Raw genomic sequence first — 27531 nt, forward strand, 5'->3', positions numbered from 1 at the left:
CTCTCGTTTCAGGTCACTTGCCCTTCCTCATGTGTCATATGTTGGAGTGTCTTCCCTGTTTCCTGATTGTGTCCACCTGTTTCCCATAACCCTCATGTCTTATACAGGTAGTCTGCATCTCCCTTTGTCTTGTTGCCAGTGTGTTTCGATCTTTCGTTCATGCCAGGCCTTTTTTCATAGCTCACAGCCAAAGAAATCAACCGTGATTATTGAAGCTCATTGTTATAGCCTCCAGTCTTTTTAGGAGTGTTTTTTTGTTCATAGTGCCTCAGCCATAGAAAATAGCCTCCAGTTTTAAGGAGAGATTTTTAGTTTAGCTTTTCTTGCAGATCATCTTCTTCCTCCGTCTGGAGCGATTTTTTTGTTGTTGTAACTTTTCATAGTCAGTTTTGTTTCCCTTTTTTGTTCGGGAGTAATTTTCATAGCCCCTTTGTTTATTTCTTAATAAAACCTGTCTGAATTACGCGACCCTCTGCATCTGAGTCCTCCCATTCATTGGTCCTTGTCAAAAGGACAGTCTGTTTTACATTGTTACTAAAACATTTTAACGCAGTTTTCCATTAAACTAGCTGTTGTTGGAGCTTGAATATTGTTGTATCTGTTCAACTATTTAAAAAAACACTTTAATGTTAATTTAATATCTAAGTTTAATTTTTGTATGAAGAGCATATTTCTCTCTCTCTCGTGGACATTAATACATAATTATCAGTCATATCCACTGTTTTACAGAAGAAACAATCTTCACCTCTAATTCTAATTTAACTTCACTGTACAACGTGATTAAATGCAGCTAATTACAAGAAGAGTTCATCAATAATTTTCTGATACTTTTTCAAAATAAATTTAAACATTCAATCATTCAATCCTTGATATGTTTACATTTTTAGTTCCTTGACCTGAGCTGACAGTGAATCCAGAGCTGATCACAGAAACAGACTCAGTCTGATGTATTTGACTCGATTACAGTCAAACTTATCTCACTCATGAGTTTTTTTTTTTTTTTTACCCTCATGTTGTAAACGGGTTGATGGTTTTTGTTTAAATAATACTTCGGTAAATGATCACATATCTTCAAAACTGACTTTGGCTTTTACGACACAGTGAGCATATACCTGTAAGTATGTTAGTGTTGTTACTATGAGCGTGCTCGTCAGCTCAGCATTTCGGTCAAAGCCACGTTGTGGCTTCCAAGCTGCTGGCAAGGCTGGAGGCATGAAAGTTTCTGATGCTATTTCCTACATACTATATTTTGCATTATGCTTTACCTCTACCAAGTTGAACTAAGTTGAACAGTTAGGGTGTTTTCACATGTAGAACAGTCACAGCCAGCAGGGTACTGGAACATGCACATCTCTGGCTCAGAAATAGATAACAAATAACAAGCTAAATAAACAGATTTGAGCTTCCACATCTCTGCAAGGCTAAACAGAAGAACAAAGAATGATCTCATTAACTGTACTAGACGTTATGCACCATCTAACTATTCATTTAACATGTTAGATGTGTGCATAATGTCGGCTCAATTTTAGTTGAACACAAAGAATTTATGTTTGTCGTCTGCTTATTGTTTAAAAACGGAAGTTGAACTTGTTAGAAACTCTTAAAGTGACAGCATGTACTGACTGAAGGGGAACAGAAACTGTACTGATGAAGACCTCACATCACCTGAGAGATGAGCAGTTAGGGTGTTTTCACATGTAGGACAGCCACCAGTGTAGTTAAAGAAAAGTTGAGATAATTGGCTTTATTAGCAGTGCTGCAAAGAGTTAAAGATTTAACACTACGTTCATGTCTCCACAGTTAATGTGAATTTACAACCAGCGGCCATTAGAGGAGCACAAAACAGCTGCAAATAACAACCCTACCTCAGAAATCCACCTGACAGCATCTTTAAGCTTTTACTATTTTGCAAATTTGTCCAACATGGTGGCAACCACCCAACAAACACACCAAAACAAGTCAGACAAAATATTAGTGCTTTTGAGGTTTGTCATACCATATTTATCAGTAAACATTTGGTTTCAGCAAATCTGCAAACTAAAAGAAAGCAACAGAAACAATGAAGAAACTGTTCTGAGCCAGTTGATCAACTCTGTGGCAGATTTGATCTAAATATGACACATATATGCGCTGATGGTTTCATCAACTATGTGACAACAAGTGTGTGTGTCTGTGTGTGTTTCTGTGGCCAGTTGCCCCGACTCACTTCTCATCAGAAGATTTTCATGAGAGACAGTTCTCACCCTTAATGCAGGTTAAAGTCACAGTAGTCAGACAGACTAGTGTGGTGTGTTCAGGACATTCACATTGTTCAGCTTCGTCATGGCTGAGTTCCTGTTGCTCATCATCCTCATGTGTAAGTTTAAATATCTTATTAGCTTATTTCATCGTTCATGCTGGCTTTTGATTCATGTAGCCGATCCAGTAAACAATAAAGGACAGTCTGTTTTACATTGTTACTAACACATTTTAATGCAGTTTTCCATTAAACTAGCTGTTGTTGGAGCTTGAATATTGTTGTATCTGTTCAACTATTTAAAAAAACACTTTCTCAAACAGATTCCTTTCATGAGATCAAAGCACAAGGTCAGACTAAGTTTAATTTTTGTATGAAGAGTAAATTTATCTCTCTTTTGTACAATAATAAATAATTATCAGTCATGATCACTGTTTTACAGAAGAAACTATTAAGTAATAAATGTAACATCTTCACCTCTTAACTTTCAGCTCTTCTTCAGCCGAACCTGACGGTGGATCGACCTGTGATCACAGAGACAGACTCAGTCACACTGAACTGTGTGACTCCATCATCTGTTTCTGCGACTCAGTGTGATTTCTACATTGAAAACAAAGAAAAGTCAGACAGCTCCTGTGTGCAGACACTGACAGGAGCTGAGCTGCTGAAGATTGGAGGTAAAAGATCACCCTCTGAGGTTAAAGTAAGATGTTTTTACACTGTGAGGTTTGGAGGTGTTGACAGTCCATCTCCAGACAGTGATACGTCCACCATCACCATAAACAGTGAGTGACTGAACTTCCATTAAGATATTGTTACATGCTGTAATTAAATATGTCATGTCAGCTGTTAAAGATCTGTCATCAGACAATGCTTCAAATAATGATTTATTCTATGTATTCATATTTTCAGACCTTCTTGCAGCTAAACTGACGGTGAATCCACAGCTGATCACAGAGACAGACTCAGTCACACTGAACTGTGTGACTCCATCATCTGTTTCTGTGTCTGAGTGTTTGTACCACTTTGTGAGAGGAAAACCTGCCAAAAGATTCTCTTGTCTGAAGACACTGTCAGGAGCTGAGCTGCTGTCTTTAACAGGTCAAAGTTCACCTGCCAAAGTTGATGTCGCCTGTTTTTACCTTGTATCACATGAATCTCCAGAGAGCAACATCTTCACCATCACCGTGCAACGTGAGTAAATGCAGCTAATCACAAGAAGAGTTCAGTGTGAGGAAAATCATCATTATCATCTGATACTTTTTCTAAATAAATGCAACATTTAGTCATTCAGACTGTGGTGTGTTTATTTTTAGTTCCTCGACCTGAGCTGACAGTGAATCCACGGCCGATCACAGAGACAGACTCAGTCACACTGAACTGTGTGACTCCATCATCTGTTTCTGCATCTGAGTGTTATTTGTACTTTATGGGAACAAAAACTGCCAGAACCATCTCCTGTGTGCAGACCCTGACAGGAACTGAGCTTCTGATGACGGCACATCTGAGTTCAGCTGCTGAGGTTGAACTAACATGTTATTACACTGTAGAACACAGAGGAGGAACATATCTATCTCCACACAGTGACACCTCTTCAGTCGTAGTACAAAGTAAGTGACCAAACTACCATTGTTATACTTTCACAAAACATCTGAATATATGTTAGATGTTGCAACCAGAAAGAGGAAAGAAAGAAAATCTTTATTTTCATTGAAATGTGTGAGGAGGTGACTGAGAGTTTAACGCTTGGACCATTTGCTAATTTGACTTTAGATTAATGAATATTTGCTATTTTGACCATTAATGTATATTTAATTACTCTTTGTATAACTCTGGTAACACAAATGTTTCTATGTTACAAACTTCTGGTTGATCCAAATCAATCTTTTATTGCAGAGTCCATCACAACCCCAAGAGCACCAGCTGTCAGTCTGACCACAGGTAAGTGGTGGATTTAAACAATAATCTGAAACATTACACTCTGACAGTATGACTGTATTTACTACTTTGAAAATGATTTTTTTATCCATCAGATTATACTGTTGGAGCATCAAAGAGCACTGGTAGTTCATTTACTACTCTCCTGACATCAGTGAATCCTGCATCAGGTGACACATTAAGTCATTTTAAATTTTCAGAGCATCTTAAAATAAATCCAATAAACAACCAATGGGAACAGCATCTGTTCTGAATGTTAATTCTAAAATTTTTATTTTTTGGTCAAACTGTTGCTACAACAACTAAAAGTGTTGCCTCACTCTCTACTTTCCCAGCATCAGTGAAAGCAGCATCAGGTGACACCCATACTTTATTTCCCAAAAAACACATTGTACTTCAGAACAAGTGCCTCATCTTAAATGTTCTTGCATTTACCTCTGTGTTCTAAAGAGACAGCTTCTGGATGGACCGATACAGCTTCTACAGATATGAAATCTAAGTTTCCTGTGACCTCACTGCTCCCAGCTACAAGTGAGCAATACCACTTTACATACATCACATGAATGTGATGTATCTGGGCAATATCTATCTATCTATCTATCTATCTATCTATCTATCTATCTATCTATCTATCTATCTATCTATCTATCTATCTATCTATCTATCTATATGTATATGTGCATGTATCGATATCTATATATCTATAATCACATCCAGCTGTGAACTAGCACAACCTCTCAGAAATGAAGTAAAATAAGATTTATGTATTTTTGTGCAGTTGTAGAGCTCTTTTTGAATGATCAAAATGCCCTTAAGTATCTCAGTTCAGATTCCAACCTACTTCATACAGTTGAGTACGTTATATAAAGCTGTTGTGAGCGTAATATCCATTTTCTTTTGCTCTGTCTTTTCAGGAAGTGGGACTGGCAGTGTTTCTGCAGAAACAGTAACGGATTCTTTCTCCAAAAAAGAACAGTGGAAATTTATATTGTTTGTAGCTATGCCTGCTTTTGGAGTAGCCGTGGGCATCATTTTACTCGGAGGGACACTCCTCTGTTCCAGAAGAAGAAGTGGTAAGGACTGTAATGATGCATGTGTCTTTTAACAGTTGAAAAGGCTTCCGCTAATTCAAGACTAATCTTACTGTCGTCATTCAACCACGGGGTATACCACTGAATTACTCTCTATGCTACTCAAACAAAAACAAAGGACAGACATTCTTAAGAAAAAACATAAATTAGTTTGGCAAATTAAGTCTCAAAGCCTGGGCAGGTGATATTTCTTGTCAGACACTGTCAACCTGCTGTGGCTGGTGTGGGTTTTAGCTGTGATTATTCTTTGGGCTCTGCCCATTAGCATATATGAAAATATGTCCGCATACAATTAACATACAGCATTTAAAACCCGATGAGCACTGAATCTTCCAGATCAATGGATAAATTAATGATTAATGAATGAATTAATGAACAGACTGCCTCTAATCGTCAGTATTTAATACTGTACCATGTGCTATAACATCCTCTAACCATGTCATATTCTTCATCGTTCAGTCACACTGCTTCCGTGTTCCTCAACTTACTGTGAAAAGCTGCTTGATTTAAAATTTTAATAATTTGTGGAATTACCCCTTTATATGTCGAACATGATGCTTGGCTGTTCTGGCAGAAGAACAATGAAAGTGAAAACAATGAAAGTGAAAACAATGAATAAGACAGGACATTTAGTCAATTAGGGAAAGTAAGTATGTGGAAATACACACTAAAGCAGCCCTGACATACAGTTATGTGATACCTGATGGACGGGTTAACAGTCCATCACAGGGCAAACAGAGAGACAAAAGAGACCACCAACAATGCACGCTCACACTCTTGGTCTATTTAGAATGGCAGATTTACCCGACATTTCCCTTTAGCACAGTTAATAGAAAGTACATGCACAGAAAATATTCCACACAGCAGCTGTCAAGTGATGTTTAACATCTAGTGAAGAAGAAAAATATACATGGTTTGAGTTTGTCACACAACAAAACATGAATAAATCAAACTATTGACAAGTATGTAAAATAGGTTTCAACATAACTAAGAAACGAGTCACTCTCTGGGATTTAAGATGCTGGGGATTGTCTGCTGAGGATGCTTACTGACAGATCTCCCATCAACTAAAACGAACCGCACAAATCTCTGAATTTGCTTTACTCTGACTCTATAAGGCTTTCTTATCTCAGTTGTCACAGATGGTGTCTTTGATACTTTTTTCTCTACATTTTTACAGGAAAGTCTTTTCACAAAAGGTAAGAAATGTGGTTTTTTTTATATTTCAAAATAGAAGTCACATAACTCTGTTTTCGGTTCCACCCTGTTAGATTCCCTGTGTGTACTTCAGCTTCCTCCCACTGTCTGAAAGTACTCATTTAAGGCTGATTGGTGATTCTAAATTCTCTGGGAGTGAATGTATGTATGGGATAGGCCCCAGCCCACTGTGACCCTGGACAGGATCAAGTGGGTATGGAAAATAAACAGGTGAACTTCATGTGGTCACCCATGATTCTTTTATGGGTGACTAATTTAAGGGCTGTCTAAGCTGCAGGAAGCTGTCTGAGAAGATACTCTATGCTATGAAAGATAAGCTCTTTCAGAAATTGAAGGAAGTGACACGCATTCTGTTTGTGTAACAAACTTTTTTGCCCCCTTTATTTCCACACAGATCACCAGCCTACGCTAGGGGTAATGTACACATTAACTGATCAGGCAACACCACGTTATTCAAACATTTATCATACGTATCACATTTGTATTAATTTTGTTTATTCTTCTATTGCAGGTGAAGAAATCTTCATGATAAATATGGAGTATGAAGCTGCCAATAGCCATGAAGCCAGCAACATGACCACCTCCACCCGGGCAGACAACTCTTCAAACGGTGAGCGTGAGAGGGGTCTATTTGTTTTTGCGGTAGGTGTGCCAGAAAGCAAGTCGAAGTACTTCCGCTCAGCTCCCGGGCCGGTCCAGCAAAGTTACATAGAGCAGTTTTTCCAACTCAGACCCCCGAAGGGCATAGGAGACAGGCCAATCGTAATATTAAAACTCATTCTAGCCACACAATTTTTTTCAAGCTGTTATTTTAAGGTAGAAATGTTACATAGTATTTATTTAACCTTGCACCAAAAGGAGGCAGTGTTTCTTTTCCTATAAAGACAAGAAGGCACTAAAAAGTTTTTTTAAGTGTTCACTTTTGTTGTTTAATTATTTCTTCTAGGGTTTGAGCAAGTGAGAACACAGGTGTCTCAAAGTGAGAATGTAAGTGAGTTGCAACTGTTAGTATCCACTGTATTTGATATAAACAGAAGAATGATAAAATTCAAAGAGTTTGTGCTGTCTTTCTTTTCCAAGCCTGACGTTTACCATGTGTACTCCACCATTCCTGATGAGCCAGCTCCATCGGTGCCGTTGGACGCGAACTACAGCAGTATACAAGCTCACTGAAACACACTTTTGTTATACATGTACATACAAAGCAGATAAGTCTTAATAATTAATATTTAAAACAGGTACAGTTAAAACCAGCACTGTAGAGACATAAATACTGTATTTTTGATAATGTGTAACCTAGTTTACATGTTCATCCAAATATATGAATGAAAGTGATCAGTTATTTTAACTCAGTACTGTTTAAAGTTAGGAATAAATTATAACTAAAACTATGACATTTTATTGTGATAAAAGATGAATTGTTGAACAAGTGTGAGGTCAAGGTTTATCTGTACAGCACATTTACAACGACCGCAGTTGCCCGAAGTGCTGTGCAAATAAATAATAAGAACAGTAAAAACAATAAATGAATAAAATTATAATAATGATAAAAACAGAAGCAAGCAACAGTGACAACCTTCATCTATTATTTTATGCATCTATACTTATTGTGTACTTACTTGTTCATGCATAATCTGAAAATAAAAGATGTCGGCAGCTCTGTCTCAGCTTGAAATCAATGCCAAAGTTTTCTGTCTGCTGAAGTGCGGTGAACTCTTTTCTTTTTATGCTGGCCTCATAAATCAAACAGGTGATGCCAATTCTGACACGTGACACAAAAAAGTTCGATTTAAAGTAATAGTATTTGTTGAGACTCACGGATTGCAGATTCTCCATGAGGTCGTGGTTGGATAGAGATTGTTTGTCCCATTCAAACTATATTGTTAGACTTGACCGTGTACATGTACTACAAGTAGTGAATCAGTTTTGGGAAAATGTTCAAAAAGGGAAATATAATGTTGAAATGAACTGAATTCGAGGTGTTTTTAAGTAATTTATATATAAAAGCATGTTATCTAATGAAGTTTATTCCAGCTACATAGAAATGTAGACATTTTACATTGTTATTGTTTCCTGAAAATGTAACAGATCTAGTGACTTAGTTGCAAGTGAGACAAATGCGACAGTTCTAAGCATACAGTACACTGTATATCTAAAAAAAAAAAAAGAAATCAGATCGTCCATAGTTAGGAACTTGTTCAGTGATGTCATGTGTCATATACTCTTGTCATATGTGCAGTGCATAGAAAGTCTTCAAATGTTTTTGAAGCATGGGACAACCTGTTAGCTACAGGGCTAATATGGATAAAACAAGGGAACCATGCATGCATGCTCATATCTACTGTTAATCAACTTAACTGAATAATCAATTAAGCTGACATGAATGTCTTTAGACTATGGGAGGAATACCTTGTCAAAGCCTATTGTAGCAGTCACAGTGCCGTGTGGATTAAGAGTTCTTCAAACTTTGACGAAACCAACATTCCTGTGGGGGATGTTTACGTATGTGGATAAAAAACAGATCTCCATTTTCTTTCCACAAAGGGAAAAGGAGACAGAAACTGCCTAATTTACAACAACCTTCGGCCCTTTGAAAGCTTTTCGTGGAGTGGAACTCCAACAGACGCTTGCCATAACATTGGGATAAACTAAAATGAACAAAGGATCTTTCTGTTGGAAAAGTGGGACACCGTACTATCTTATCTTCACCATAAATCGAAGTTGACACTTTAACACCCTTTTCCACCAGAGAACCGACCAGATGGCTACACACGAACTGAGAATACTTCACTAAGACTCACCTTTAATCGAATCTTAAACTATATTAAATGTGCTTGATAACCGTATACAATTTCTTTCAGGTTTCCAGCTTGATCACAAGACGCATATAGAGATAATTTGTACGATTCTGGCTTAAATATTGACTGAGAAATAATCTTGTTGGGAAAAGACAAACTCGCCGATGGAACAACATTGCCCCCTAGCGGTCTGTAGTGTTGGACATTTAAATCTCCACAGACCCAGTCAACCGGACAAGATATATGCAACAATTTAACTTTTAACGATGTCCCTTCAGTATCTATTTGGTATTTGTTTGGTGTCCCCATTGTTAACACAGAAAATTAACATTGTGTGGTTCGGTATTCATATGTCCAAACTTTATAGATATTCATCTGAATTTTGAAACTCATAATCGTCTGTATTATGTTGTGTCTTATTTTGATGTCTTTATATTGCAAGTCTATGTTATATCTTTAATCTGCATATCTTAACAAGTTGTGGTGTTTTCAGAATCACCGAGACAAATGTTCTATGAGACAGAGTAATGGAGAAATAAGAGTCTCTTTGTCTCATCCAGAAATCCCCATATAAATGCTGATCGCCTTACACAGACACCCAGGCAGACATTCACCACAGTTCAGGCATATCATTGGCTGAAAGAGTAGTGTAAGCTTACGTCATGCCCCGCCTCCGAGAGTCAAACCACGGAACCCGCGAATCCAGACTCAGGAGAAAAAAGGAAGAGAAGAGAGAGAAGAAGGAGATTCGACACAGAGAGCAGAGCAGAGAATGGATGAGATCACAGTTGCTCAGGGAGCAGATTAGATGTGATTTTCAGTTGTTCAGTTTCTCAGATCTGGAGAGATTTGAAGAGAGCGGAAAGATGAGAGGATGAGCCGTGCAGAATACGACAAAAGGGAGGAAGGAGATGGCAGAAGGACCCAAGGAAGAAAGACTCGAAGAAAGAAACAGAATGAAGTCTGAAGATGCACGTTTTACGTGTTTTTGTTCGTCCATCGTCATCTATGTCCTTTTTGCGTCGCACGTTCTAACCTCCGCCGTTACACGCCACCATCACCTTTTCCTACCAAGAAGCCAACTCCAAGCAACCTTTTATTAATCTTCTGTGAACTTAAGTTCGCTTCATCAGAGAAAGCAGCAATGGACTAACTCTGACACTGAGGATTTGATCATCTAACCACAGCCCTCGGCACCATCGTTCCCGTTTCCCGGTGAAAAGAAGCAACTGAGAAGTCCGCTAAAGTCAGCCACTACAACCAGGAAGGCCCAGAGAGCGGAAGAGAAATCCCCTCGGACCCCGCGTGGCCGCTGCCGTGTTCCGAGCTGACTAAGCAGAACTTCAGCACAGTAAGACCGACCCGTTTTCACCTTAAAGTGGGTTTGATGGATGTCTCGAGGCTTTCACAGAATGATAAATTAATCCACAATGTCAGTGTTTAGCGTCAAATAGTCAGCCAACCTGAACTATTTGAATACATCCAGTATCTCTCCATTCCCCATATTTTATTTTCCATTCACTAAGTGTTTTATATAATCACCCATATTCAATGCATCTCCTGTTTGTTTTAAAGGTTCATGTTTTGGTCATATCATTTTAATAAATAGTTCATATATCTATATATATGTTATAATCACAGATTGTGTCGTATGCTTTCTTTACGTAATGTCTGTCCAACCAAACGAGAACTTTCACTAAAGTAGCGAGATATGAGACTTGATTATAAATTTAACATACCAGGATTGTAAGATTTTAACAGTTTTCCTCCCTGACTGTAACTTAAAACAAGTTAAAACAAAGGAAGGTGGTTCCCTAAATTCGAGGTTTAAGGTTTATTTGAGACAGTGAGAACGTCTTATAAATCCTTATATTTGATGCATATATAAATGCCCAATAACGCTACACTATGCATGCAGTGAGAAATAAAACTTAACATAGAAAGGTCAGAATTTGAGCCAGGAACATCCTTGCTGCAAAGAGACAGTGAAAACTCCTGCACCAAAAAAAGAGATAATTGATCAGGTGAAACAATTCAGTTGGAACATTTAAAGTAATCACTGCTCACTCCTTGATTTTTTTTCAACGTGTGGTTGTCATGAGAGCAACTGCATGTGAGGGGTAAACATGGTCATTATATAAAAATGAAATAATGGTTTATTTATATTTTCTACTTCGAACCAAGAAATGGTATGGCCTGAGCCCAACCAGGATGTGGCAAAAGTGTTTTTATCAAAGTGTTGACTCGTTATTGACATAACGTGTGTTTTGATCTCACAGCACAATGCTCCATCTGAACCATCAGCCTCTGAGATCATATCTGAGTCGATTTCTACTCTTCATAACCAAAATGCTAAACATATCTGCTGACTAAGCTAAAAACATATACACATTTCCAATGAGTTTCCACATTTAAATATATCTCAATTAGCAGTAGAGTGACTTATAAAACCCACGGCATGCGACTGTATAAAATAAACACACTTCTTAATGTATTTGGTAAGTATTATGATTTGATTATTTTAGTAGACTGGAAAAAAGGAGGGATAGCATTTTATGGGGCTCAGATTTAAGCATGATTCAGTAATTACCGGTAAGATCCCTTTTCTCTCTCCTTATTGTTTTTTTGTTCATCCCTTCTCTGTTCAATTTTACCCAAGTGAAACAAAAACTAATCATGCAACAATGGCAACAGGCAGAGGCAACAAGAGAACATTTATTACAAGACAGTGCTCCCATCTCAGCATGAAGCATGAGGTATCTACATTTTATTTATTAAGGGACACGAAAAAAAATACTATTTTATACGTGTATGTGTGTGTGTGTGTGTGTGTGTGTGTGTAATTAAAAAAGTATATATAGATATAGATAGGGATAAATAATTTAAAAAAAATGTACAACTAGGACAGAAACAACATAAACGACTAAATGACTCCGCAATCTTATCTTTGTGCACCTCTTAAAATCTAAACGTACAACAGGGTCTGAAGAAATGGTTACCACTGCTTCTGTGCTCTAAACTAATCTGGCTTTCTGATGCCAGCTGTGGTTTTCCTGTCAAGAAGTGACAGCGACACATGTAAACGTCAAAATCAGATAATGTAGGTTTGGTCTTTGGAAGATTTCTGAGCAGTTGCAGTATTCAGCTTCATCATGACTGGATATCTGCTGCTTGCCATCCTAATCTGTAAGTTAAAATCCAAAACATATACCATGACCAATGTAGACTCAGAATGAAGCAGATGAACTTTCACTGATGAAAATCAAATGTTTATGTAATGCACCCTTCTTTGTGTTTTTATGTGCAAGTTATATTAGTAAGTTTTATGACAGAAAGACACTATGTTTGAGCTCCAGACCTTGAACATTGTGTTGAAAGATCCTGATGAGTTCCTACATTTACTTAACCTGTTAACAAATAGTTTCTCCATCAGATTGTCTTCATGAGGTCAGAGTGCAAGGTCAGTCTTTAAGCTTAATTTTTGTTTTTATGTTCACCTGATGTTGAATATATTTCCTACAAATATGCTAATCTCTAACTTTTCAGCTGTTCCTCCACCTAAACTGACAGTGAGTCGATCAGAGATCACAGAGACAGACTCAGTTGTTCTGAGCTGTGAGGCTCCATCATCTGTTTCTGTGTCTCAGTGTCATTTCTACACTTTGACTGGAGGAACTGTGAGAATCTTCTCCTGTAATCAGACTCTGACAGCAACTGAACTGCTGCAGATGGCACGTCTCTCTTCACCTGCTGAGGTTAAAGTGAGCTGTTATTATACTGCACAGCCAGGAGATATAAAGTCTCCACACAGTGACCATTCTTCCATCAATATACAAAGTGAGTGAACTACTTCAACCTACTGATCTTACAGTATTTTATTTCAATATACTTTCAGTTGTCTGCTGCATATATCATGTTATTTACATATAAGAGGAGCTGATATTTTTCATGAAATCGTTAAATGTCTCACTTTCAGCATCTGAAATGTTTTCTTTTGTGAATAAAAAAGAACGAAAAACCTATTGTATTTCTTTTTTGGGGGGGAGTTTGGGTTGTATTAGTCTAAGGTGTAAGATAAAACATGTGTTCATCAGTATTACTACAGTTCATCCTCTGTGTGCTGTGAATATATTACACATTTCAGTAAACACCAGAAATACCAACCTCAGGTGGCAAAGGATCACCTGTGTGTTTTTGGGATTTGTCTTCTGTCGTTTCGGCAGTTGTTGAGATATTTCAATCTGGCCTGGTGAAAACGTGTAAACAGCTGTGATACTGGACCAAACTGCTGCACTGCCTACACTTCAACAGTTTGCTCCTTCCTGCTGTGCTCTCAGTAGGTTCAGCTGTTGGTCAGCCTGGTACTGATATCACCTCTCTCCCTGTGACCCCACTGGAGGAAGCCTCAAGTGAGTATCTTATTACACCTGTTGCATACAGTTAATATGTAACCTCTGGTTTAACACATTCAACACTAACTTGTATTTCATGAGAAATTATCCTCATCTGTGGTAGTTCACTCAAGTCACTCCAGAAACTGAGTTCCTGAAGTCATACATGATAATGTTATGTTTTTTCTATAACACGTAAAGAAGTAGCCATTTTCTTTCGTGCACGCAAGCACGATTGTTGATTATTGTGAAGCCTAGAACATGAGACTCTTTTGTTTGTGGCCTCTATCTCCTTCCAAAACAGGTAGAAGTCTACTGAAAACCTTTGTGGTTTTGGCTGGTTGTGGAGTAGCAGTGGGGGTCATCTTCCTCGGATTTTTACTTGTGAAGACTCAAAAAAGAGGTGGTGAAAACTGTTTTTTTTTCATGTTTAAGTTCACACAGAAGGATTCTCTCATGCAAAGTTTTAATGTGGAGAAGAGACAAACAATAATCAAATATATTGTCCATCAAATCAGGATTTTCCCAGTTTGATTAAAACATTTCTAGAAGCTCTGCAAATATTTGATGCCAGTTTCCTTTTTGTTTAGAAATCAACAGCTCACACAAGACCTGCGTCAAAAATTAAACCAGACCGCAAATATCTTGTTTAGACACACTTGTGAACACCATTGTGAGAGAAAGGAGTTCAAATATAACTCCAGTGAACTTTAGATTAGATTAGACATGTATGCAGTTCACTTGTAAAGTAGCTTGACTTGATAAACATCTTTATATAATTATAATGCCAATAAACAGAAACCTGTACTAACATTGATGAACTGATGCAAATGATCATGTGACAAAATATATGAAAGTCTGTGATGAAAGCTCTCTGAGCTTGACACTGGACCCTCTGTTTCTTAATTATCTTTATTATTAATCATTCGTTTATTGTTTTTGCATTTTCCAGCTAAAACGGTTTCCAGCAGGTAAGACACCAGTTTCAGTTTTTTCTGCAACAGTTTGCAATAATCTTTTAAAAGTCCACCCAGGCTCCTAAAAATGTTTGTCTTTGTTTTCTTAGATCAGAGGCCCACTTGAGAGGTAATGTAAGCAGCAACTCAGGTCTCAGATATACAGCATATATCATGTTCTTACGTTTCTTCTCCAGTGTTTTCAGTTTCTTTTTCATTTTTTCTCCAACGACCAAATGGACACAACAGATCAAGGAGTAGTGGTAATTAAAAAGCATCTCTTTTTTTTCCCCAAATGTAAATTTCACAAATGCAGCGGACCTTTACTGAAGCAGCTTTTAAAAACATGTAGATTTAATTGCGTTGAATAATGGTATCACAGCAAACAGTTCAAAGAGCGCAAGTGCTATAATCTTGATGACAACTATGTGTCCTGTTACATGAAATGATTGCTCTCTTTCCTTGTCTTTTACTCACAGTTTGTCTGGTTACAGTCGCCCCTGTTCTTCTCCTGTATTCTGCATGCTGAACCAACCATTTACTGCCCAATTGTCCCATGTGCACGTTTTATGTTTTGTTTGTTTTTTCAAAATGTTTCACCAAAAATATAGACATTTCAAGTTTAGGCAGACAAAAAAACCTCAGTTTTTGTACTATCATTATTCTCCATAATTACTGTATAAGAAAACTTAAAAGTCCCTGTAGAATTGCTGTGGAAATGGCTCCATTGGCCTCATCAGACAACACCCATGATTCAGTTCTGCAGACATTTAATATTCAAGTGTTTCTTTGGACAACGTTAGTTTACACCTCCAAGTGCAGGACAAATCATCAGACTTTTTCAGGAAATGACAGACCTTTCAATACCTTGAAGAATACAGGAAAAATTACTTTTTGTAGTCATTGCAAGGCTACTCATATATAAAGTGCAGATCACCTCGAATATCAAATCAAATTTATATTTCATGAATCGTTAGTGGTGCAGTCAGTAAGTCGTCGTCTCTGGGGATGATACGATATCCAGATGATCACCTAGTGGACGAGTTCAGCTTTGCAAAACTTTTGCATTTTTCAAGTGTGTTGTTTATGTTGAATTACTCATTTTGGTCAGTCAATACTAATAGTTGACATGTTTGTCTTCTGCTGTCATCTTTTCCTTCTCCTTATTTGTATTTTCTTGCCGGGAGTTTATTTTTGGCTAGGAGAACTTCTTTTACAGTAGTAATGTAGCCTATACCACCACCATCTGGCAACACTACACAGCCTACTTCAAACGAGTCATGAATATGTGTCTGAATCAAACTCATATTTTTGCTGATTTTCAAACGACGGCATCAGATTTGCTTCAGTCGTGAATGGAAATCAGGCTACTGACGATCACAGACCAGCTTAAATGAGCCACCCTAACAAAGCAAAATTAGTTGTTTTTTGGAGTTGGTTTCAACTGAGCCAAACTGCTTAGAAGTGAAATCACAAACGCACACAACAGGTATTGAAAAGTTTGAGTACTTTCCAGCAGTGGGATAAGTTACGAACATTGTTGAATTATTCCTCATAGATCTGACTGCTGACATTTTCAAACAACTTTTTCAAAAACTATTGTCTGAATCTTATTTGTTGTCATATAAGAACAATATGTTCAATCCTTGTGAGTTTTTATTCAAAGTTGTGCTGAATGCATTTTTCTGTTGATAAGATACCAGCTTACCATACAATATATGAGTTAACTCCAGGAACTTCATGGTTGTTTTCTGATAGTTTATCTGTTCAAATTTGTTGTTGGACCACTAGTACAATGCTATGGTTGGTGAAATTGAATATTACTTATTGTCCCGTTTTCTTTTCACATGTTGAGTAAATTTGGCTTCTCTTTTGCCTTTTTTCCATTGATCAAATAAGCTAACTTCAGGTAATCATCAAGCTTACCATATGATCACACATGTGCCTGCTGCTGAACATTCTCCAGGTGAGCTGATATCTTTTTTTCCATCAGTACATCTACTCAAATGCAGTGTGTCCCACTCCAGAAATACCATCCTATATATTTGCTTTAAAAAAACTACCAAAGGTTAATAATTTTGACAGCTATTTGTGAAATTCCTAAATGTAATTTAACTGAAAACTCTTATTAGTCGCTTCTTATAAAAGAAAGACCAGACTTTATGAAAATATACTCAGTTCTGTATGATTTTGTTTTTCAGTTGCAGAATCAGTTGAGCAAACCAGCCAAGAGCCTCAAACTAATCATGTAAGTCTGACAAAGCTACATCTGATTGCTATGTTTGTTAATAGGGACTGCACAGCGGTGTGGTGGTTAGCACTGTCACCCCACACCAAGTCGGCTCCTGGTTTAAATCCTGTCTGGGGCCTTTCTGTGAGTTTGGTGGAGATTCATAAACATTCATTTTATGAACATGCATGTTTAAACATGCATGTTTATGAATGCAAGGAATGCTTTCTTAATTATCGTTGGAGTGAGTGTGAGCACTGGTTTGTTTCATTTGTGTCGATGTGTCCCTGTGATGCACTCGTGACCTGTCCGGGGTGTACCCCACCTCTTGCTCAATGCCTCTTTTTCCCTCCAGTGTGACATATATCACTTCTACCACACCATCCCTGGAGAGCCGGCTCCATCAGTCCAGAGCGATGGGTTGTGCAGCACCGGGAAGTCACACTGAAACACAAGCGTATCTCACAAACGTATCATCTGTTGATGAAGAAAGAGGAAGCGGTCTGAAGAACATCACATTCTTAGAATAACTTCATAACCATGAGACAACAGGATGGTGTACTGTTAGATTGCTGTAATGTTCTTTCTCATGTTCCATTCTCCGTGTGTTTTGTCTCTTTTAGATGAAGAGTTGAAATACATTTCCAATGTTTTCATGCAATTTTTTTAGAGCAAACCTTTACTCCTGTTTTTAAATTTAACTTTGAAAACTACAACTAAAACTACAGCTTACTGGAAAATGTTATCTGGTCCTTTTGTTCACTGTGTCTCTACTGCCCCATGCTTTGGTTGACCTTGTATTAAAAAAGCTGTTTTTATGATAACGTTTGTCTCCTCTAACTGCTTAATGATTCTGTACATTAACCCCCCCACACACACACATCTTGCCCTCTGTTCAAACCTCTGCTCTGACCTTAACCAGGACTTTAGAAATATCAGTCTGCCTCATTAGTACTGAGCTTTGGAAACCAAAAAGACTACTGGTCCCAACGAGGTCAGTAATTTAATCAGAATAATTCCTTTCTACATAACTTAAACAAAAACACGCACACAAACATGCAGGACTAAATAGTACAAATTGAAAATGAAGGAAAATATTTCTTTGTGTTTATTCATCAGCTTTTCTAGACGTGATTAAGAGTATGTAGACATGTTTTATAAATTATAGCTGAATACATCAATATGACATTCTTCAAACACACTGCTGGACCCTCATCATGCATCTTTAGCTTTTCTTTAATGTATTCTTCCTTAAAATGAAGAGAAATTTGCAGAATACAACACGTTCAAGATTCCAGTTGTCCTTAATATTCTTTGCAAATGATCCTTGACAGACATGAAAAGGATATAGTAACAAAAAATAAGAAAATCAGAAAATAATCTCAAGAAATAAAACCACAATGACATTGTCTTTAGAGTTTCACCGCCAATGATATAGGCCTCTCTTCATTCTTTTTCATATTTCACAAAAGTGCATTTACATTCATTCATTTTTTTCCCCCTCACAACAAAGAAATAACTAGTATGCCTTACTATCACCCATTGCACGGTGGACACGTTTAAACTTTACAGGAGAGCCCAGAACTCATTTGTGGGTTTTTTTCTTTTACATAATTCAGCACACATTCAGAATAATGTGACGGACTGTCAGTGAAGTGATCTACAAAGCACTGAGCAAAGACACCAAGCTCTCCCTTTATTCTCATAGAATTCTGTGTTTTCTGCATTAATGGAGATGTCTCAGTGCTACTGATAAAGGCTTTGTCCTAGTAGAGTAATGCCTGCTGCAGAGGTATGACAAAATTCGTTCTGACTGGAGATGTTTCTATGCGTCTAAGCATCTTCTTGTTGACTTGGTCTTCACTGACGTCCAGCTCTGCTGCTCATGGTCACCTGCTGACGGTTGCTGCTATCAGAGGTAGCAAAGCTGCTGTTAGAGGGCTGGAGAGGCGAGTTCCCGAACCACACTCCATGGCATTTTCCTGCAGAAGACACAGCTCATTGTGATACATTGCATTTTGTAAACCTTATATTAGGTCCTGCTTATGTTACATAACTAACTAAAGTCATCTTCATATCTACACTCGAGTGGTGACATATGAGAATGCAAATGCCGGCATTCCTTGGCTCCAGACTTTTTGCAGAGATTTTTCACCTAAGCTATGTGCACACATGAACGCTGCAGATTTGGTATTTTTTCCTGCGAATGCTGTTCGCAGATCTGCTTCACAGAGGGAGAATATCTGCTGGAACTGTGCTCTCCAGTGGAAATGCGATATGCGAGGAAACGACTGTCTATGGGAGGCAGGATTTGATGCAGAAAATAGGCTGTAGAAAATGCCTCTGTTCAGGCACGTGCACAGACATTTTGGGGGGCAGGTGCTCAAGCAAAAAAATGGGCACCCATTGCCAAAATTATACATGAAATTAAAATAATGATAAATAAATAAATAAACAACACAGTCGGATATTTTCAACGTATATATTTATTTTTGTTAACGCAACCAATACTAACTCAAATTATCAAATTGAATAAATAAATGAATAATAGGCAAAAACAAGGCCAGACAAAAACAAAGACAAAACAAAGACGGGCTGATGGCTACAATTTCGCCGGTACTTGTGACTTGGTAAAGGTTCATTCATTCAAGGCCATATTGTATAACCAAATAATATGTTAAATAATAAAAAAAATATTTTAACTTAAAACTCTGCTCTGAATAAATTAAAGGATCTTCACAGGAGCATCCTCCTTGGTGCCATCTCTTGGAAGATTTTTATTACTTCACTGTGATTTATTTCAATGTCTTGCTCAATGGCAAGCAGGAGAAGGTCGGAGAGTCTTTTTTCCCCACAGAGACTCCTGAGCCTGGTCTTTCTTATCTTCAGTTTTGAAAAGGATCTTTCCACTGAAGCTGTTGTCACTGGCAGTGTTGCATAGATCCTTACCATCTTCACACATGTTGGAAAGATGAGCTGGCCAGTGTTCTCTTCAACAATGGCAAGGATTTCTTGCAGGTTCTTCGAGGGAAAGCTGGAGTGGAACACCTTTAGCTCTGTCTTCAGCTGGTCCTCATTTTCCTCATAGAAGTCCCAAAAGAACATGGACAGCTTCCTCTGCTTCTGGGTTTTTTGTGCTTACCACATTCCCTCACCAGACTGTCATGTAGCTCAACTTAAGACCTACCTTTCTTTTCAATAATTAAAATAATTAATGTCTGCCTGCCTCTCTCCCTTCTCTCTTCATTAAACATGACAAACGTCAGTAAACAACTGGGCAAGGCTTTTAAATCATGGATTTCATGGGGTTTTTTTTTGTTTGTTTTTTAGCAAACGTCGGACCAGTTGCGACGTAATGTTTTCAGCGGCGCTAATTGTTGTTGTTAATTTATCACCAAACAACGTCGGGGTATTGCACTGTCATTACCTGTCTGTCTGATGCTCTGGGTCAGAGAAGAAGTTGGCTTCAGCTGTTTAGCCTGACGCTCAGCACTGCACGCGCAGTAGGCAGTAAGTGAAGGAGGAGGAGGGAGGGGCGCGTGGGAGGCTTGTGGGCGCCGCGGTGCATGTCGGGGCGAAATTCTCACAAGAACTCAAATAAATGCACCGTCAGATATCGGTTGGGGGGAATTGATGACAGAAAAAGTAATTTTTTAAAAATTATATTTATAAAAAATTGGGCACCAACAGAAAGGGCACTTTTCTCATCCAGGGCAAAAGGGCAGGTGCTTGAGCACCACTAGGGGTCTATCTGTGCACGTGCCTGCCATTTTCTGATCATTTTCACAACAGCAAGGAGCGAGTGAAAAGTAGCATACAGGTCAACAGAAAGGAGAATGAAGCAGTAATATACCAGCATGCACACTGGCTCACTTATATAAACCCTATATAAGGCCTTCTACTTTCCACTCGGTCCTCACTTCTTTGAATACGTTCAGTAAAACGTGGTATCACGACACAACACAAGAAGGGTCATCAGGGCAGCCTTGCCAACTATTTTTAAGATGTGGAGAAAACAGTGATTTACACAGCATACTCTTTGGATCATGTTCCTCCTTAAAGTCTGGATACACCACACCCTTACTACATGGCTGCTGTCCAGGTGACCTTGTTTGCAAAAATAGCCTATTGCATTACCCAGGCTGCTCTTGCGTCCCAGTATAAGCTTTACTGTGCACATGTAGACACACTGTGTGCAGACAAATACACATTCTCATACCTCAGGGTGAAAAGGATGACATGATTCTGGCTTCTTTCTGTCCTTCTGAAACTTCAGCCTGTCACATTTTAGTGACTCGTTGTGTTCAAAGGTGTCAAGGATGTAAAAAAAAAAGTTATAATTTTGGACAGAGGCTAATGTTGTGTGCTGAAATCAAAGACAAAATGTTAATGTGACATTTTTTTTTGTCCAGTCAAAGTACATTTTAACTTACTTTGCTCAAACATAAATTCTGATTTGACATAAGTGAGACTAGAAAGGATATACATGATCTCAATGGGATCCATGGTCACTGGAGGAACACTGCTGCAGTCACACTTGTTGTCCACAACAACCATGAAGAGGTTGCTGCTGGGAATCTGCTGTATGACAAAAGATCTGCAGCCCACAGAGAGACCGAGAGAGAGAGTCAAAATGTTACAAAATGAGAACTGATGAAAGATGTATTACATAAATGATATTATTATTATTTGATGATTCACTGATTATCTTTTTCAGGCTGGTCAGAATCAGTACCTGATACAGCCATCGCAGTCAATGTTGCCTGTAGTTTCTTTAATGGTGCGTTCAGAAACAAAGGCAGGGTACTCTGTATCACATGGTGCCATCATGGTTTTACCTCGAGATCTTTGAGCTTGAAAGGGAGACACAACAAGTTTAACTGAACCGCGGAACATGGCCAGTCTACAGAAAATTTAGAGCTTTTTATTCCTCGTACTCATTTTTCTTTCTCTCTTTATCTCTCACACACACAAACAAATAATGACATCAACAACATAGTCGCAACCTTTCACTGAGAGATCGATATTCCACCAGCTGTACAGGTTGAATTCTAGCAGAAAACTAAGAGAAAAACACAAACATCCACGTAAAGACAGTTACTAAAAGGCAATAGCGTATACCAAACAAATTTTTTAATATATTCTTAATACTCTTACATGACGAGTTCAGTCAGGAGCCACCTCACTACTGAAAAAGGCTGAAAAGGAGAAATAAAAGATTTTTTTCACAACTCCAGTCCACTGACCTTTCACCAAGTCACATACAACCACCCACCGCACCACCAACTCTAACCCATTTACTGCAGTCCACCCTGATGATTCAAACTTGAAACTAAATCTACCAGCTGATTTTGCCTCTGGCACACTCACGTCTGATAAAGCGCGTGCACTGTCGCTGCTCCCAGCATACTCTTTGCAAAGGGCCTGGTAGTCATACAGGGTTATCCTGAAACAGAGTCAGTACAGCAGAGTTTGAGGTGAACACACAATATTATATGTTTATCAATGTACTTTTTAAGATCGGGTTGTGGAAGTTAGGAAATGTTATGTTGTGTGTTTGACCTTTTGAAGGACCCCATTTGAAGAAGTTTGCTCATAACAGCACCTTCCACTTCTCCAAAGAAGAGCCCTGTCTGAGAGAGGAGTAAAGTAAAAAAAACACACCACATCAAATCTTAACAGATGGACAAATAAGAGAAACATTGCCATGTAAAACTCATTCACATAATAGCACTGATTAAAGGGGAACTCCAGGGCATTTGAAGCGTGTTTCCATTGCTAGAGGTTGTCAAATAATGATAGTATGACACAGAGAGGTGCACATCTGCGCTCCCTGTGTGAAGATCGCTCTGTCCGCACAGCATGTCATGCGAGGCTAATACGTGGTGGCTAAGGGGCAAGAGCTAACCCTTCCACGTAAAACAACAACTTGCACACTGCAGAAACGTCACACCACTTTATAACCCATCCGACAATAAAGTCACAAGCCTTACCATCAAAACCATATGCATGGTTCTCACATTACTGGCATGGGGACGTTACAAAACAACTTTATAAACAGCATATAACTCACCGGCTGGTTGTAGGCTCGCGCATGTGAAAGCCCAGAAGAGTCGATGGAGAATAATCCCATTTACAAAACAATTATCTTCTCTAGAAAAACTGCGTTCAAGTATTTAAAATATTACAAGAATATTACTGGGCAAGTATTGTTGTAATGTTTTAAATACTTGAACGCAGTTTTTCTAGAGAAGATAATTGTTTTGTATATGTGATTATCGTCCATCGACTCTTCTGGGCTTTCACATGCGCGAGCCTACAACCAGCCGGTGAGTTACATGCTGTTTATAAAGTTGTTTTGTAACGTCCCCATGCCAGTAATGTGAGAACCATGCATATGGTTTTGATGGTAAGGCTTGTGACTTTATTGTCGGATGGGTTATAAAGTGGTGTGACGTTTCTGCAGTGTGCAAGTTGTTGTTTTACGTGGAAGGGTTAGCGCTTGCCCCTTAGCCACCACGTATTAGCCTCGCATGACATGCTGTGCGGACAGAGCGATCTTCACACAGGGAGCGCAGATGTGCACCTCTCTGTGTCATACTATCATTATTTGACAACCTCTAGCAATGGAAACACGCTTCAAATGCCCCGGAGTTCCCCTTTAACTCAATATAAAGTCATTTCTGTTGCTCTAAATATCCAATGTAGAGTTGATGCATCTATGAGAAAGTAAATCTGCTTGCCACCTTCTTCTCAATTGAACTACTCTACTTAAATCCTGAAAAACTGCTGTACGCCACACAAAGGCAAATTGACAAATTTTAATATAGAAAATGTTCGACCATAAACGTTTGAACACGAAACAAGTTTTAAAGAGGAGTGAACTGGTCTGTATGTGTATTCCAAAGTATTTTTTTTTTATTGTTTTCTAAAATGTTGGAGACAGATAACAGATAACATCCACCTCCAGCTCAACTATGAGATCAAAAAGCTAGGAGATTGTTGCTAATATCAGATAAACCTTGTGCCAATCTGCCAGCTCTTTCATGTCCCATGACATGAATAGATCGTTTCTTTGGTATTTTATGTATGAAACCCTGGTTGTCTGTGTTTTTTAATCTGTCGTTATTGAGGAAATGCTCAGCCTGAGTTGAATTTTTTTTTATACCTTTGTGTCTTCTGTCATATTAAAAAAAACTCACGTTGACCTGCTTACTAGATTAAGCACAAGATTTTCATTGCAGAGGACTCAAACTCGTAACACTTGTAAGTTTTAATTCAGGAATCTATTGGGTAAATTTCAGCAGAGAAACAGCAGATGCAAGCTGTTTCTTTAGCATTGCAGTATAAAAAGGACAGGAAAATGTATTAATTAACTACAATTGTTGGACTGTCTGGTGAGAAAAATGTGAGACCCTCCTCCAAATAATGTCCCATGGGTAATTTGTTCATGCAGGTAATAATGACATATAATCCTATTCAGAGAACATGTGACCTCTAGTGGTCATGAGAGCAACTGCGTGCGAGGTGTCAAAATGGTGTCCATACGGGTGAGTAGCACAGCACAAAGGATGTATTCATGATGTTTTTCTAAGCCTAACCAAGTGGGTTTGATTCCTAACCCTAAGGACATTGTGTTATAACCTAAACTCAACCATGAAGTGACATAATAAGTGTTATTGACTGTCATGTTATTGACTGATAATATCCAGGGATGTCTGCCTTTGTATTGCACAACACATCCTTTATGCATCAATGTTTGCCCATAAATGCTGAAAAAGTCATTTTATAGGCAAGTTTTTATGGTTTGTCATTTTCTGGAAAACTTTTTAAAATGCTGATAATTTGTAAATTTAAACTAGACAAAAACATGGAATTATGCAGGAACAAATAGCCCTCCATAGGCTATTTGATAGCCATAGGTGCATTAACATGAAGGTGTCTTGAAGGAACCTAGGTGAAACCATGGTTTAAACTTTTATTCATAGATATCAACGTGTACAATAGACAATACCTGAGAATGTTCTTCTGTAACAAGAATGAAGCCATTGTTGTCAATGAGGTAACAGTTAACATCCTGTTTAAGCATAAAGAAAAACATGTTAAAAGAAAAACATCTTGAGAAAATGTAAGCATTAGTTACTGTTACTGTGACTGTTCCTACCTCACTATCACAGCTTATGCTACATTTTCCATCCAGGGCTGTACACTGAACACAAAACGAGGATAATTTGTTCACACAAGCTACTGGGAAGAAAATGATCTTGTATGGACATGATTTAATAGTTGACATGAGGTTACTTGTCTGCACGCAGTCCAGAACTTCCTCTGAAAGAACTCAAGCTTCATTTGGATCCCAACAGCTGAACACAAGATGAAGATAACAGTAAGTTTAAAGTGATAAATCAAGCTAGACACTGATGTCACAAGAGAATCTTTAGAGATCATTACCAGCAACAATTGGAGACTTTCTGTCATCGAGGAGCTGAATAGCCGTGCTGGCCAATACCACACTCTTGTTCTCTAAAGCTAAAGAAGAAGAACAGGTAATTTGTTCTCATTACTTTTTCCGCTCAGTAGATGGCACCATTTACACAGCAGCTTCAGTCGACTGGGTCAGGGGAAACTGCAGCACCAGTCTATTACTTTACAGCAATAGTGTCCAGTTAGAGCTTTCTCTACAGCCGGATGACGCTCATATTTCTGAAATGGCTGCTGTGATTGAACATTTCATGTTATGATGGCAAAGCTGTAGCTGATGCAGTCATTGTTAACAGAGGGAGATGGTAAATGTCACAAAGAAGAAATCTGAGTTCTCCATCCTCCAGACAGAACATGAGCCACATCAAAGCAGAAAAGCTTTGAGGCAGGTTAGGTTTGCAGCCCATCCCACCAGTGAACAGTCGACAACAGAAACAGTGACTGATTTACATCTTAGAATGCTGAATTACGACAGCAGGAAAACAGAAATGTCCAAGAAGGGCAGTGAACGATGCAGCACAGAGAAATGATGGACCGGTTAGATTTAGCAGCTGAAAAAGAATGAACTCATCTAGGGTGTAGTATTGCACAGGTTGAAGGAGCTGATATTTTACACTTCACGGTGTACCTGTGCTGAAGGGGATGGAGTAGACAAATGTGCCGGGGACCTGTTCTGCTGCTCGCTTGTACCACAGAGGGAAGTGATCAGCATTAAACACACCCTCCTTGTCTTCCGCTGTCAGGAAATCTCTGCGGAGGCACAGAGATTGAAACTGAGGTGAAGAGCGAATGATTAGATTCATCAAACACACTCACAGCCATGCACCATGCTGTAAGTAATGATTAGAGAAATGTTGAGCAGCAGCACTCACTGATTGGAGAGCTGATCGGCGGGTACAAACAGATTGGTTCTCGACAGACCAGTACGTGTGCCAAGAAAAGCAATTTCCACTCCCTTGTCTGAGTTTCTGTTGGTGTAATGCAGAGCATCAACTACGCATTCTTTCTGAGAGTTTTCTTTGACCACATACCAGTGTGTGAAAAACTAAGCATGCCCTTACCACTTCCATAGGAATTAAGGGGGTAAGTTGCTCTAGTAGGTGCTGCTAAACAAATGCAGATTTGGAGAGTTCCTGGTCTTTAGCACTGAGGTGTGTGCTAAAGAACATGGCAGCACAGCTTAGGTTTGCAAAGCTACAAATCTGATTGATATGGGTTAGGGTTATATGGGACCTTAAAAGAGCTGTGAATAAAATAACGTTATTACTGGTGGTTCTAAAAGTTATTGGATCATGGAGCGTACTTAGTTTTAGGTGCTGTTTACATATACCTTTTTTAATACATATATTTTTTTAAAAACTCCGTTTAGCGTTTGTGTGTAAACTGGTTGAAAGAGACCAAAACGGAGTTTTGGGTATGGAATGAGGAGTTGTCATCATAGTACAGAGCCCCGCCCCTATCCGCCATGTTGGCAGGATGCTAGCGTGAAAACGCCATCCTCTCCGTCCATTGTTTATCTGGCAAGCATGGAGGTACTAGCAGCATTTCTGTTGTTGAGAGCTATACTCGCTTGTGTGATTTTGAAAATTACAGTCATACAATGTATTGAACAACAAAGACATTTTTCACGGCTTTAGCAGTTTTATAGTCCAGCGCAACGTTTAAAAGTAGCTCAGTCTCGCGATCAGTCCACACACATGAGCCTGGCGCCATATTTTCTTCTTGAAAAGGATCCGGAAGTTCTTCCTGTCAGCGGTTCTCTATTAGGCTTCTGATTGGCTTGTGTGGAATTCTCATTGTTCTAACACTGCCACCGTCAGGCTTGGCGTAATTTAACAGCTCCTGATAGCGTATTTATGCTGATCAATGTAGACGTGTTTTTTTTAAAAACGGGGCTGTGTGCACCTAGTTATTTTTGCAAACGAAGGTTAGAAAATATGCGTTTATCAAAATACCCGGGTATGTGTAAACAGCACCTAAAACAGCTTCTGCATGTTGTCTTGGTTTTTGTTAAATACAAAATGATATTATGTAATATGCCATGTGTGGTTCAGCTCAGACTGTATTTACCCAATACTAACATGTGGTAAGGATCCGATCTTTAATTCTTAAAATGATGCCTTGATGTGTAAAATCTTAGAAATGAAAGAGGTTGTACTTTCTTCTCACATGACTGTGTAACCCTGGACTAC

The 27531-nt window shown here is 38.5% G+C and overlaps 3 protein-coding genes across 4 annotated transcripts in view; 2 read left to right on the forward strand and 1 right to left on the reverse strand.

The window, feature by feature from the left end:
* Positions 1 to 8071, forward strand: LOC142377828 (uncharacterized). The gene is made up of 15 exons (XM_075462152.1): positions 1 to 107; positions 2560 to 2586; positions 2728 to 3021; positions 3149 to 3430; positions 3553 to 3846; positions 4133 to 4177; positions 4270 to 4344; positions 4510 to 4530; positions 4625 to 4705; positions 5089 to 5247; positions 6446 to 6464; positions 6878 to 6897; positions 6995 to 7093; positions 7430 to 7470; positions 7564 to 8071. The coding sequence occupies exons 1-15, from the start codon at positions 95 to 97 to the stop codon at positions 7654 to 7656; spliced, it is 1563 nt and encodes a 520-aa protein (XP_075318267.1). The 5' UTR covers positions 1 to 94; the 3' UTR covers positions 7657 to 8071.
* A 4341-nt stretch (positions 8072 to 12412) lies between these two features.
* On the forward strand, positions 12413 to 17649 carry LOC142377829 (uncharacterized). Of its 2 annotated transcripts, XM_075462154.1 has the most exons (10): positions 12413 to 12467; positions 12715 to 12741; positions 12828 to 13118; positions 13619 to 13690; positions 13977 to 14075; positions 14625 to 14643; positions 14739 to 14758; positions 16528 to 16594; positions 16830 to 16876; positions 17214 to 17649. In XM_075462154.1, the coding sequence occupies exons 1-8, from the start codon at positions 12434 to 12436 to the stop codon at positions 16539 to 16541; spliced, it is 576 nt and encodes a 191-aa protein (XP_075318269.1). In that variant the 5' UTR covers positions 12413 to 12433; the 3' UTR covers positions 16542 to 16594; positions 16830 to 16876; positions 17214 to 17649. The 2 variants fall into 2 exon arrangements, with proteins under 2 accessions (XP_075318269.1, XP_075318268.1); XM_075462153.1 differs by having other exon boundaries at positions 14739 to 16594.
* Positions 17650 to 18628: 979 nt separating this feature from the next.
* cacna2d3 (calcium channel, voltage dependent, alpha2/delta subunit 3) overlaps positions 18629 to 27531 on the reverse strand; it is a 40047-nt gene continuing 31144 nt past the window's right edge. Inside the window, exons 26-39 of the mRNA XM_075462155.1 lie at positions 26212 to 26307; positions 25968 to 26089; positions 25310 to 25387; positions 25160 to 25221; positions 25023 to 25067; positions 24873 to 24935; positions 22421 to 22491; positions 22229 to 22304; positions 22016 to 22056; positions 21865 to 21920; positions 21594 to 21711; positions 21343 to 21455; positions 21078 to 21160; positions 18629 to 18840 (exon numbers count right to left, since the gene is read on the reverse strand). Coding sequence (XP_075318270.1) covers positions 18748 to 18840; positions 21078 to 21160; positions 21343 to 21455; positions 21594 to 21711; positions 21865 to 21920; positions 22016 to 22056; positions 22229 to 22304; positions 22421 to 22491; positions 24873 to 24935; positions 25023 to 25067; positions 25160 to 25221; positions 25310 to 25387; positions 25968 to 26089; positions 26212 to 26307 — 1117 coding nt within the window. The 3' untranslated portion in view covers positions 18629 to 18747. The remainder of the gene's footprint in view (positions 18841 to 21077; positions 21161 to 21342; positions 21456 to 21593; positions 21712 to 21864; positions 21921 to 22015; positions 22057 to 22228; positions 22305 to 22420; positions 22492 to 24872; positions 24936 to 25022; positions 25068 to 25159; positions 25222 to 25309; positions 25388 to 25967; positions 26090 to 26211; positions 26308 to 27531) is intronic.

The sequence above is a fragment of the Odontesthes bonariensis genome, chromosome 3 (assembly GCF_027942865.1).
Source record: "Odontesthes bonariensis isolate fOdoBon6 chromosome 3, fOdoBon6.hap1, whole genome shotgun sequence".
In the NCBI taxonomy this organism is placed as follows: Eukaryota; Metazoa; Chordata; class Actinopteri; order Atheriniformes; family Atherinopsidae; genus Odontesthes; species Odontesthes bonariensis.

What these genes read in the sequence shown, in the direction of transcription:
- LOC142377828 (XM_075462152.1), top strand. An exon ending in AGCTGTCAGTCTGACCACAG is followed by an intron (nt 4,178 to 4,269) that starts GTAAGTGGTGGA and finishes TTTATCCATCAG; the next exon opens with ATTATACTGTTGGAGCATCA. An exon ending in ATCAGTGAATCCTGCATCAG is followed by an intron (nt 4,345 to 4,509) that starts GTGACACATTAA and finishes CTACTTTCCCAG; the next exon opens with CATCAGTGAAAGCAGCATCA.
- LOC142377829 (XM_075462153.1), top strand. Translation starts at nt 12,434, where the DNA reads ATGACTGGATATCTGCTGCTTGCCATCCTAATCT. An exon ending in TCATGAGGTCAGAGTGCAAG is followed by an intron (nt 12,742 to 12,827) that starts GTCAGTCTTTAA and finishes CTAACTTTTCAG; the next exon opens with CTGTTCCTCCACCTAAACTG. An exon ending in TTCTTCCATCAATATACAAA is followed by an intron (nt 13,119 to 13,618) that starts GTGAGTGAACTA and finishes CTGTGCTCTCAG; the next exon opens with TAGGTTCAGCTGTTGGTCAG.